Genomic DNA, 13,444 nt, shown 5'->3' with positions numbered 1-13,444 from the left:
GGTATTTTTTTGGTGTTTATTTACTGAAAAAAAATATTTTTTTGTGTGTAAGAACAATAATTTTAGTTTATAATACTTTCGGCTCCTCCAAATTAATTGTTTAAGCTCCGTCCCTAATGGTGGTGGTTGGGGTTAATGTTGAACATTGGAAGGAGGGGTTATGCTTAGTGCAAAAGGGCATGATTAGGTAGAGATAATACTAAGTTTTTTACTATAATAAGATTATTTGAAAAACTATTTACCAAATTAGCGTACATTTCAAAATATTTACCAAAATAATATTACTTTAAATTGAAAACTATTATTATTATTATTATTATTATTATTATTATTATTATTATTATTATTATTATAAAAAGCACATTTCTTTTGATTATCCCTAGAACGAGGACGCCGAACAAAAAAAAACGAACAGTGAAACTAGGGCTCTACTCCCAACGCTTTATTGTCGCTCCTCTACCTGCGGCCTCGTTCACCCATCGTCAGCCACATGCGACTTCCTCCACCTATCGCCAACCACCTGCCGGCTCCCCAACTTGTCATCAATAATCGATTCATCTCCAACATGGTTTCAAGGTATGTACACCGACTCTTCTGTAATTAGATTATGTTGTTACCACAACTAGTTAGGATGAATTGTTGATCAACTTTTGCATATGTTTAATTTTTCTATAGATGAATTTTATCACAATTTTTTAATTATATTTTGCAGATGGAATTGATTGCAAACATGAAACGTATTGGCTACAATCATCATTTAATGAATTACTTCTAAATTTAGAACTATTACAGACTAAACAAGATCGTCCTCTTTCAAGAAGCCTAAAAATGGTATGGATATTAAAGAAGGAAGAAATGTCAATCTTCGTGAAATTTATAGGCAATTGGACAATAATCAAAAATGATGTCCATCTAAGCCAATGTAATTAAAAAGATAACATCTTTTATGATATTGTTGTGGCTATTCATTTATTTTATCTTTCTATTTTACGATTTATTACCGGTTCAAGTTCAAACTTATTGAGGTGTTTTTCTTTTTTCAACAAACAATATCGAGTATTTTTACCTTAACAATATTGTATATGGAATGTTAGAGTTTTTGCACCTTAAAATATATTGTATATTTAATTTATGATGACTAAAATTTAATGGTCAAATGTTTGTATAAGAAAAACGAATATTTAAAATAAAAAACAGAAATAAAAGAAGTAAACAAGTTGTTACTTAAAAAACAGTAAAAAAGATAAAAAAAAAACTAAAATAAAAATCTGTTATTAAAAAATCAATAAAAAAATATGAAATAAAAAAGAAGGAAGAAAAATTGTATATTTAAAATAAAAAAAACATTAAGAAAAAATGAAAAATAAAGAAAAATGAAAAAAAAAATATGCTATTCGTCCCATACTTATTTGTCTGCTTTTGATTTTTGAAGTTTTTATTTTTCAACTTTAACCTTAAATGTTTTTCAACTTCGATCATGTATGGGCATTGCAAAACTTTTCTTTGGTTTAAGAACATGTCAACTGATGCATATAGAAGAGACTGCTTTGTTTTTTGACAAAGGATTGCACATGTCTATCGAGGATCTAGTGGTATGTGGAGGCCCCTTCTTTGGAGACATCTAGTGGTGTCTGGATTCCTTACCTATTCGTTTCGGTGGTTTGGGTTTGTACTTAGCATACGAGGTTCCCTCCTACGTATTTGTAGCCTCAAGGGCCAAATCTTGGGCATTACAAGACCACATCTTACGTGACAGTGGCATATGTGGTATTGACTCTGATTACCTATGTGTTTTGACTCTTCTTTGCGATACGATTCCAGGATTCGACTGTAGCGGTTTCACTAATAAGGACACCCCCTAAATGTCAAAAAGCATTGGCGTGTGCCATTTTTAACAAAATCGTAAACAATATGGAAGTAGACTTCGACATGATTGTTAGACAGAAAGCAGTTTTTGTGACAACCCGATATTTCGAGACAATGTAATGTAAAACCAATCAAATTTCGGTCAAAATAACTTTCCTAAAATCTTATTTGGGTTAAATAAAGTATTATGAATCGTATCAAGGTTTTCGTACATATAAAGAACCCTAAAATCCGAGTTATAACGAAGAAGTTATGACCAACCGAAGATTCTCGGCAAAACCGGCAACATCGATTAAACGAAAAACGCGAAGTTTCAATACAATAGTTTTTAGCATTAAGTATCTAAATGAAAGTTATAGATAACCTCAAACCGTGAGCATACATAAAAAGAACGTCCAAATCTGACTTCGTATGAGGAAGTTATGATTTTTCCAAGATTTGGGTATAGCAGTAGACAGCCAAAAACTCGAAATAGAGATCAAGATACTTTTGACCAAAACAACCTAAATGAGAATCTAAGGTCTCAACATTAGTAGCGCAACGATGAAAAGTCTGACGAAAACGGACATCGGATGAAGAAGTTATGGATTTTTAACGGAATTATCGCGTCCCGGCCCGTTACAAATAAATAATTAAAAATAAAGTCAAAATTAGCCAATGAGGTCTAAACGAGAGTTGTAGATCATGTTTTTAGCTACGCGTGCATATAAATAACGTCGAAAACGGAGCTCGTATGCGAAAGTTACGGATTTTACAAGTTCGGGGTCCGAAATCCGAGGCTGTCAGGCTTGCCACGACGTGGCACAAGATTGCCGCGACCCGACAAGTGACTGAGGGCGTCCAATCAATGGAAGAGGATAATTTTGGCTCCCCACGACGTGGCCATCACTTGCCACAATGTGGCACACCAGAAATGCCCCTATAAATAGAACTCTTGGGGTGCCGGGTTTAGGTGCTCCATTCTTCTCTTTCTCGTGCCGAAACTCTGCGTTTAAGCCCCCGAGACCCTCCCAAAGCCCCGGTTTTTCACCTTCAAGTCCCGAAGGAAGGTTTTGTGTTCCCGAGATTCCCGAGATTCCCGAGAATCCCAAGATTTTCCCGCGTTTTCAACTCTTCCTGTCGAAGTTCTGCTCGATTCTTCTCTCGACTACTTCAAATCGACCACTTCAATCAAGTGAGTTCATACCCCTTAACTAATGTTTTAAACTACTTTTAAATGTTTAATGGGGGGGGGGATACAAGTAGAATCATGCTTGTATTATATCAATCACATGCGATTAATAAGTAGAATTACGCTAGTTATTACATCAATCACATGTGATTAATATACAACATTCAAAAGATTTGGCTACTCATTAGCCGTTTTACCAACCAGTTTCCTTCAAATGACTTTTTTTTATAAACATTTTATATGTTTTAAACTCCTTTTTACACTGTACAGCTTACTCCGTACATTACCTTTCAAACTTATATACAACTGTGTTCCAATCAAATGTTTCATTATACTCAAAACTGTTTTATCATACTTATGCCTTCAAATTGTTTTATAAATCGACATCAAGTCGATCTTTTCTTAAAATAATATTTATGTTTCAAATGTCTTACAAAATTTATTTATGCTTTTATATTATAAATTGCATGCCTCTATATGTATAGTTATATAAGAAATGTTTAAAAGACTTAGGAAGGCTATCCACCCTATTTCCTTTTCGCGCCTTGAGATGTGGTCTGGTGGGATATTGGGTATTCGTCCGAAAGTCGTTCAAATATTAGTTATATATCATGTGTACATATATAGTCATAAAAGGTCTTTCCAGTTCATCCCATGCCCTTAGTTAGTAAGGGTATACATCCATGACCATACGTACCAGTTAGACTGCTAGTAAACTACCATATGGGTAGTTTAGGAAGGTACTAGAACTGTTACTAGAACGCGATATCATACAATGAGTCAGTTCATTCATAAGTCAATACTTTCTAGAACATTACATATACAACTATACTAGGACGAGAACATATACAACTATACTATAACGAGAAACATTACCCTTACATTAATACGTTTACAATTGTGATCTACTGTATCGGAGCATGCCTTAAATGTCATGGCCCGAGTTGTAGCCAAAATTCTCTTGGAGGGAGAGCGTTGAGTTTGCGTATAGATCTATACTGGATTGACAATCCTACACCTTGCTGCTAGCTACAGCCGGACCTGCAGGTCTGCGGGTGCCAAACGTCATTCCGTTATTACGACCATTCTTTATGTCGTTGTTATCAGTCGATAGTATGGTGCAATTTATCACATGATACCTTAATATAAATCCGGTTTAAGGTAGTTAGTACAACAGTAGTTCCTATAAAACAAAACTACAGTACTACAATGATTTACCCATTACATTTTAGTGATAACCTCACTTAAACTTTAATGTACAAACTATATTTTGCTAAATGATAGTTACACTTGGGAAATTACACACTTTTACAACAAACGAGCATACAAAACAGTTAAGCCTTGGTAGAAGGCTACTTTAATAGAAAATATAGGTTTTTCTGAGAGATTCAAACTTTTACAAACATTTACATACGGTTTACAACTTATACTTACGACAGGTTCAAACGTTTTGATAACGAACATCGACACTAAAATACTTATGAACTCACCAGCTTCAAAGCTGATACTCGCTTTCAAAATAACTTGTATTCTCAGGTCATCAGTAGACAGGTACCGATGCCAGCTTTTGAGAAGATAGAGCGCATTCAAGACTCATCATATTATTTTGATTTACATTATATTTTGGTGTTTAAAACTGTACAGAACACGCTTGTATTAAAATTATATATATTTAATGCAATGGATGATGTTGTTGCTTGTTTACTACTTTACATTGTTGTTGATATTATACATGGCGTCCTCCGCCCCAGAACGTTTCCGCCGTTCTCGGTTTTGGGGTGTGACAGTTTTTGAGTGTCTTCGGGCACCTCATTCTCAAGATTTTCTGCTAAGTATCCATATTGATGGTCTCAGCCAGCATATGTCTCATGTGGAGTACCGAACTATCATTCGCTACTGCCTCATGATTCATCTATTCCCAATTGACGAGATATGCCTAGTTTGTTGCAAGGCATGCTTGGAAACTTTTGAGGAACATGTGGTTCATTGTAGAGCTCACTGGTTTCAAGTATCGACATGACGTGGTTAGGGATGTTCTATTTGATGCTTGTCGGCGTGCTGGTATTTTTGTGAAGAAAGAAGCGTTGGTGAACTTTTTGACGAACCCGCAGGACGGAAGATCCAAACTCAAGCCGACTAACATTTTTGTCTTTGGATGGATAAGAGGGAAGTACGCCTGTTTGGATCTTACTAGGGTCTCTCCTCTCGTCGGTTTGAGGAGCGGTGGTTTTACAGCAGGGCATGCCGCTTTGAAAGCCGCTGCGTGCAAAGTCGCAAAGTACAAGAATGCATGTATAGAAAATCAACATGTGTTTGCACCTTTTGCATTTGATATATTTGGATTTCTCACGCCAGAGGCGGTGGAGCTCCTCAACAGAGTCTAACGGGTCATGCATTTTAATTTTATATCTCCTAGATCCATAGATGTTGTTTTCAAAAGAATTAGTTTTGCCATTCAAAAAGGATTAGCGGCGCAGCTTGTTGCCAGGTTGCCTTCCATCATTGTATATTGAACTATGTTTGATTTCAATTGACAAAAAATAAGATTCCATATATAATGTTTGATATAAAATATATGAATGAATTGTGTTTTAAATGTTTTTTTCATTATTATAAGTTTTATCAAGTAATATATAACACTAATAAAAATATTTAAGGTTAAATTTGAATAATAAAGACTTTACAAGTCAAAAATAGACAACAAATATTAGATAGAGATAGACACATAGTGTTAATTTGGTAAATATTTTTAGAAATACATTTAAATACTTTTTTCAATCATCCAATTTTGATAATAATAATAATAATAATAATAATAATAATAATAATAATAATAATAGTAAACTCGGATAATCTAAGATATCTTTAGCTTTGATAATATGAGAAGGATAACTTTCGCATAAAGTTCAAGAGCTTCTCACTAGTTAGGGCATATATTCATGTGACTATATTAAGAAAATACAAGTCACAAGATGGGTGTAACTATCACATTATAGGTCTAACTAGATGGGTCTTACTATCACATGATGGGTCTAACTAGTTTGTTTGTAGGTTATTCCGCAAATTTGTAAACATGTATGTGTGTTTAAAACAAAATCTTTTAATATATAATAAAAATGTTATATTAATACTCGTATTTAACAAATTTGTTGGGTCAGTATTGGTTTTTTACCAAATAACACACAATCTTGCCGATTGATTGGAGCAAGTCACACCACAACGGCAATGACATCCCACAAGTTTGTCTGCCGGTTGCATTTGGCCTAAAGAAACAAAACAACAGTTGATTGATTTGTGAACAAGGACCACATATCCAACAAACATGAAGGAAATGAAGCATATCTAGAGAATCGAGCCTGATTTGATTGTTTTTCTTTTGTTTTGAGGTTAACAAATAACAACCATAAGTGATTTGTTTTTGTTTTAATTTTTAAGATTAATCATGATCAATACATTCATTGATCTTGTGGTGTTCATATAAGATTTTTATTGAGGATTTGTGCTATACAAGTGACACATTGCAACTTTAAAGTTTTAAATAAGTTTTGAGCATTTATGAAATCATCCCAACTTTATAGTTCATAGGGGGTATTATGATCAATTTTTAAAATATCCCCACAATCCAACAAAATCTTTACATGGATAAACAAAGATTAAAGGAATTTAAGGGGCACTTTTAACATATAGTTATTAAAAAAAAAACTTTAACTTAATAATAATATCCGACTTTAACTTAGCTCAAAAAATATATTTACTCGTTTATCAAATATCTAAAAAAATGTTAAAACAATGAAAAAAAAAAAACGAAAACAGTTGTATGAACTCATATTAAATATGGATTATAAAAACAATTATATAACCAACCAACCAAAGATATTTTTTTTCTCACTTTTAATTATATACTATTGGGTTAATATCATTAAATGACAACCAATAATACATGCTTTGTTCTTTAGGTAATAAAGTGTTCTCACTTTTATTTATATACTATTAAGTTAACATCATAAAATGGCAACCAATAATACATGATTTGTTGTTTAGCTTATGTATCTTTAGTTGTATTTAGTAGGTTATTAAAAAAAATTTAGGTTCTTATTACAAAGTGGAGTAAATTTCAATTGAATAAAATTGGTAATCAAAGTTCCCTATAATAACGAGTTCTAACAACCAATATTACATGGTTTTGTTCTTTTAGGTTATTTATCTTTAATTGTAGGTTATTATAGTGTTTTAGGTCCTCAATACACCAGTGGGATAAAAGACTAGTAAATACAATTAAAAAAATAAATAAATGACAACAAAAACAACATTATATTAGTTGCAATTTTTTTTGACGTTAGCAATTTATTATGAAAAAAGCAGTTCATATTTTGTAATTGTTAATTAAAGAGTGACACTTTATCATAAGTCAGATCTAACTTTGTTTTGTTGTTTAAAGCTTCACTTGAGCAATGAATAAAAAATGAAGAAATCGAGAAACATGTGAAAGCACCAAATGATTACCTTCCTCACACTCTTGCCCTTTGGTAGCTAACCAATCGTAAAAGGACAAATTTAAATTCTCATTTCCCCAAACAAATAACCAAATAAATACAAACTTTTTAACTTATAAAATCCAAACTAAAATAAAATATTATACAATTAGAGAATAATATATTATATCTAGTCTTTAACCAACATTGTACAACTTTTGCTTACCAAAATTGAACACAAGGACAAAAGAATAAATCAAAATCAAAATTAAAAATCTGCCATATAGGGAGTAACAAAAGTGATATGAGTTTCTGCAAAAGGCTTACCTACCTCCCACCAAAATTACTTTAATGTCCTTTTCATCCTAGACAGGAAAAAGCAGGCTATAGAGAGAGATACCCATAAACAAACCAATTCTAATATTCTATGCTTTAATCACTATCATTATTACTACTCATTTCTACTTCCTATCCTAACAACAATTAAAGAATCTTCAGAGTCTGCATACCCTTATTTGGGCAGACTATACTCAAGTTTCTTAGACATGTGTGTCATCATTTCTAAACTTACATCAAATTAATTAATTCTACCAACAAAATTTAACATCTTGTATCTTCTAGTTAGTTATCTTTATCTACACCCCTTTTCATCTCTCCTCATCCCATTTTCCGCATCTACCCCTACATAAATATTAAAAAAAATAAAAAACAATTAGAATTTTCAAGATTTGCGTTTATTTACATATGAATGGCTTTGTACTGCATTTAACATTCTGAGACCGATATCACTGAGACAAAAAAATGTGGTACAGGGTCGGACAATGACTTATTCTAGATTTTTCGTATGGGTAAAAGACGTAAATACCCTCCTCATCATTTCATCGAAAATAGCTTTAGAAAACCTGTCCAATTTCGTCCGGTCTAACAAATGCAATTTGTTAGATGGGATGAAATTGGACCGGACTAAACAAGCTTTTAAGAGAAATTCTCGATGATAAGGATGAGGGGGGCATTTAAGTCTTTTGCACACACGAGAGATCGAGAACGTGATAACACATTTTTGTCTCACTGACATCAGTTTGTCTCAGTTACAGTCCAATGCACAATATAAACTATTATGTCCAATACGGCGTAACAAAAGGGGGTTTAAATTTAAATATTTATGATGAAAATGATTAAATGAAGATGAAGGGAAGCAAGAGCATATACATACATACCATACCATTTGGTGTGATTGGTTGTTAGAAAAAGCAGAGTTCAGTGTAACCATTTGCGTAAGGCAAAAGCTCCTCCACCTCAATCCTAGAGCCAGAACAACTCATGCTTCTTCTATAACGGCTATGAACTAATTCAACTTCAGCCCAAAATAAGCTGTATACTGGCCTATGATCTGAAAACCTAGATTCACCACGAACATATGATAACTGATGTAGACCTCTTCCATACCACAAGATTCGATCACACCTTCACATACAAATATATTTTCCATTATATATAAATCATTCATTCATTCATTCATACAAATAATCCTTAATCCCTACCATGCAGGTGTTCTTCTTTTCTCCTTATGGTGCAAATTATCCCCTGTATATCGATCTGAATTAGTTAAGTATTTGTATGTTGGAGGGAAATATATCTTCCCTTCATTCCATCCTTGAAACACACGCCCCCTTCTTTGTTCAATTCGAAGCTGCAATATGAAATTGAAAATCAATCAGCTGACAGAAATGTTGCATATGAAGACAATGAAAGTAGAACATGATGTTGCATACCTGGTCTTTTTCCAACAATGCCCTCCAATTTTGCATCTCAACAAGTGCTTTTGCTGATCGGTAAGAGAGGGCGATTCGGTAATTCAGATCCCCAAGCCATATAATCCGACTGAAGTGAATGTACAATATATATCTTTATCAGAATCTTATTAAGAGTATAAAAGTTGGAACAATAAGAAAAAAAAATGGAGGATAATTTGTGTGCTTACTCGTGTTCGAGTATTGTCTCTGGGGATTTATCCTCTGTTATGCCCTGGACACGTGGAAATCTTGTTTTTTTAACAATTTCCATGAAATCAGAATTTCTTCTTAGTTCATCACCCTCTTTTTGTCCAGAAGTCAAATGACTACACACAAAGCAAAAACTTGTTTGATGCAACAACATACTCACGGATACGGATCCCTGCAAATAAATACAAAATCAATACCCGTTGTTTTATTTTTTAATCATTTTTTTTCTCATAAAAAATATGTCAATAGAGATTAATACCTTATTTCCAAGATAACCCATCAATCCTCTACCAACACACGACACTTTGATGTTTCCAACATGTTCTCTTAGTTCACTCTTCACCCACACCGCAAGAAAAACACCAACCATTTGTTTACTTGCAACCAAACAATAACTTGAATGGGTGGGCCCCACTCTATACCCATCTTCAACACTATTGGCTCCCCAATTTGACATTGGTGAGAAAGAATTCCCATTCCCATTACCATTACCATTAGGATTAGGTATATCTTCCATGGGGCCATAATCATCATAATCACTTGGTCTCTGGCTCCATGAGTAATTACTCGGCCGCTGACTAGACGAGTAGTCACTCGGTCTGTAACTACTGTTACAGACCGAATAGTCACTTGGTCTGTGACTGTGACTGGCCGAGTAATCACTCGGCCGGTGACCGGATGACGAATAGTCACTCGGTCTGTGACTCGAGCAGTCAGATGGTCTTGGACCAAAGATTGCTCGGTCACAAACACTGTATCGCCGCTCAAGATGAGTCGGCGGTGTTGATGAATCGTTTTCATTTCGAGGTGCTTGAAAAGAGCGACGATGATAAAATGAGGAATTTTTGTGTCTTGTTGATCCTTCAAAATCAGCATCATATTCAGCCACCGGATCGGGAACCGGTGAAGGTGTGTAGCACCCGTTTCCGCCACCTGGACGGTTGTTTAAGGTTCTGTGTATTAGAGATAACCATCTTTTTGCAGGACCGTTGTCTTCAGCTCCTAAAATATTGGCTGCATTTAGAGGAACTATTTCTTGAAATCTGAAGGTATAAATCAAGAATTGAAGTTAGTTATCTAGAATTCAAACTTCATAAGTCAAAATAGAAACTTGAATCATACCCAAGAACGTAAATGTCAGAAGGAGGAGCAGCATGTAACCAATCATCAAGATTCATTTTGTTGGAAGGGGATTTCCCTCCTACGTTCCATGTAGCTGAAAAAATGCTGTTTCAAGAATTCAAAGGTCGAAAATAAGTAAACGATTATTAAAAATCATAAGTCGAAGTCAAAAAGGGGGAATAATTATGAGTTTAAGGATACCTATAGTTCTGTATGTTTATGATCTGAGGGTGGTCAAGATCAACTGTTGACCACCTACGAGCTTCTGTACTCCTGCTGGATTTTTCTGTTCATTGAAGTGATATATACCATATGTTAATCATTTCACCAATCAATGAATGATGGATTGTTTAACTTCATGACTTTGATTGTATCGAGAAAAAAGTATGTTGAAATTTTTTTTACCTGTTTTGGTTTTCTTAATTGCAGGGGGTTCCCTCTCACAGAAGCTACCTGTGATCATATAGTATGAAGCTTTTCAGTTACCAAATTTGTGAAATTGAAACAGTTACCTGCTTCTCTTATCTTAAACATGAAATGATTACCGAAATTTTGGAAGAAGAATTGAAACAAACAGTTGGTGTGCAAATAAAAAACAACAAAATTGGTGACTTTGTTTGAAAATATTTCGCCAGAGGCATGCTATTAGATACGTACCTCCACAAACAACATTATCGGCCTGAGATTCATCGGTTTTGCTCTTGATATTGAACCACTTTCGGACTAGTTTCTTCGACCAAGAGAACTTCAAAGAGGAGAAAAACAACGATCAGCAACAAAAACCCATACAGTAAAAGAAGAATTAAACTCGAACAAGTTCATCTTATGAATGAAATAGAACCAACAATCAAGTAAAATTAAAACCTTGTTGCTTTTGGAATTTGCATCCCTCATTTCTTCTCGCTAACAATTCATGCAGATTGAAATCTACTCGAAACCAATTCACCCTCCTCGGTTCAGAAACACGTATGGTCGGAAAACCCCTGAGTTAATTAACAAAATGTTGATCCTTATAACTGCTGCGGCGTGTGTAGATATGAAATCTTTATATGTAATAAAGACAGGGAACCCAGAGAAATTAAGGGCACGAGGATCAAAGAGGGACAATCTCCTTTAATGCGTGGAAGTGAGATTAATTAGATTCCGAGGCAAACATTAAAGTGAGAGAGTTTCTTTCTCCAGACACGCCCTCGTTCTTCGCAGTAAGAAAAGAAGGAATCGAGGAATTTGAATGGAATAAAGTGCAGGGAAGGACAGAGGAATGGCAATGTTTCTCAGGGCCGGCCCAAGGTGGTGGGGGCAAAGTGGGGCAACTGACCGGAAACAGCTGCCTTGTGAATCAATGGGATCACCAACAAAATACGGTGGCCATTTGGTTTTCCAACCAAAGTTAAAAGCAAATTACAGATAATGGAGAAAGGATGAAAACAGAATATATGTAATTTAATGCAACCTCCCCTATATTTATGACAAATTTGTAAATAAAAATCTAGTTTTGTTTTGTTTTTTTTTGTTTTTTTTTTTTTTTAGTAAAAGATATTTTTTTTTAAACTAAATATATATATATATATATATATACACCGTTGAAATTAAAATAAAATAGAGATCTTAAAATTCAATCTCAGCCACATATTTTACATCTGTCGTTCTAACTCTCTGACATACCGGTGCGGCAGGTCTAGTATAATCATAAATGATTATACAGTGCCGTATGTTCCTTTCTCCTCCGCCACTATCCCCACCACCATAACCGCCACCGCCACCACCACTATCACCACCTCTGACACCAACCGACTCCACCATTGTCACTCTTATTACTTATACTACCGTCACCTCTATCGCCACCACCTCTTCTGCCACTAACTATCATAATCATTTATGATTACTCAATCTGTGAACAGACATATATGTATAATCATTTATGATTATGCATGTACGGATAAACATGTATAATCTTATATGATTATACCTCTCTGACAAATAATCATTTATGATTAGGCATACCCCGTTGCTATCGGTACGCTGAAGCATTAGAACGGCAAATGAGAAACATATGACTGAGGTTGAATCTCAAGATCTCTATTTTTTTTAATCTCAAGTGAACTGTCCCGTATATATATATATATATATATATATATATATATATATATATATATATATATATATATATATATATATATATATATATATATATATATATATATATATATATATATATATATATATATATATATATATATATATATATATAGGGTTAGGATCATATTAAACCATCATATTTTGTGAGACATGAGAGTGCAATCCTAGCCATTCATTTTGGAGATAAAAAATTAAAATACAACATAAATGAAAATTTTCATTTTAAAAAAAATTATTATTTTCGTCATTTTTTATTCAAAATAAATAAATAAATAAATTACTGTTTTTTTTTTCTTCAAAAAATACATGAAATATTTTAACAAAATATGATACTTTAAATATTCAAATTGAATTTTTAGAATGTTAGAATATTCTGCGAGAATATTAAAATATAAATATTAAAAAAAAGTTCTAATAAAATATTAGAATATTCTAACAAATCTAAAAATTAAAGTACAATATTAGAATATTTTAACATATACACCAATTTTAGTAGAATATTAAAATATTCTAAAATTCTAAAAATTCGATTTGATTATTTACAGTGTAATATTCTATTAGAATATTTCACTCATATTAAAAAACAACGATGCTTTTTTAATTTTATTTATTTATTTATTTTGGATAAATTAAATAACGAAAATAATATTTAAAAAAAGAAATTTTGGAAT

The 13,444-nt window shown here is 33.2% G+C and overlaps 1 protein-coding gene across 2 annotated transcripts; it reads right to left on the bottom strand.

Moving 5' to 3' along the window:
• Positions 1 to 7,761: 7,761 nt before the first annotated feature.
• On the bottom strand, positions 7,762 to 12,036 carry LOC145004590 (type IV inositol polyphosphate 5-phosphatase 6-like). 2 transcript variants are annotated; one of them, XM_078963536.1, is made up of 11 exons: positions 11,499 to 12,036; positions 11,292 to 11,379; positions 11,040 to 11,087; positions 10,836 to 10,920; positions 10,635 to 10,739; positions 9,772 to 10,555; positions 9,491 to 9,684; positions 9,282 to 9,390; positions 9,051 to 9,199; positions 8,732 to 8,973; positions 7,762 to 8,190 (listed from the first exon to the last, which is right to left on the bottom strand). In XM_078963536.1, exons 1-10 carry the CDS (start codon positions 11,526 to 11,528, stop codon positions 8,751 to 8,753), a joined length of 1,815 nt encoding a protein of 604 aa, XP_078819662.1. In that variant the 5' UTR covers positions 11,529 to 12,036; the 3' UTR covers positions 7,762 to 8,190; positions 8,732 to 8,750. The 2 variants fall into 2 exon arrangements, with proteins under 2 accessions (XP_078819662.1, XP_078819661.1); XM_078963535.1 differs by having other exon boundaries at positions 8,727 to 8,973; positions 11,499 to 12,035.
• Between the last annotated feature and the right edge of the window lie 1,408 nt (positions 12,037 to 13,444).

Source organism: Lactuca saligna, chromosome 7 (assembly GCF_052625555.1).
Source record: "Lactuca saligna cultivar CGN05327 chromosome 7, ASM5262555v1, whole genome shotgun sequence".
Classification (NCBI taxonomy): Eukaryota; Viridiplantae; Streptophyta; class Magnoliopsida; order Asterales; family Asteraceae; genus Lactuca; species Lactuca saligna.
Note: the sequence above shows the minus strand (reverse complement) of the source record. Positions and strands in the feature narration are given on the sequence as shown.

Coding starts and splice junctions, on each gene's coding strand:
- LOC145004590 (XM_078963536.1), bottom strand. CDS start 11,528: ATGAGGGATGCAAATTCCAAAAGCAACAAG. Junction 11,380..11,498: donor CAAATTCCAAAAGCAACAAG/GTTTTAATTTTA, acceptor TCCTCTTTGAAG/TTCTCTTGGTCGAAGAAACT. Junction 9,391..9,490: donor GAGACAATACTCGAACACGA/GTAAGCACACAA, acceptor CATTCACTTCAG/TCGGATTATATGGCTTGGGG.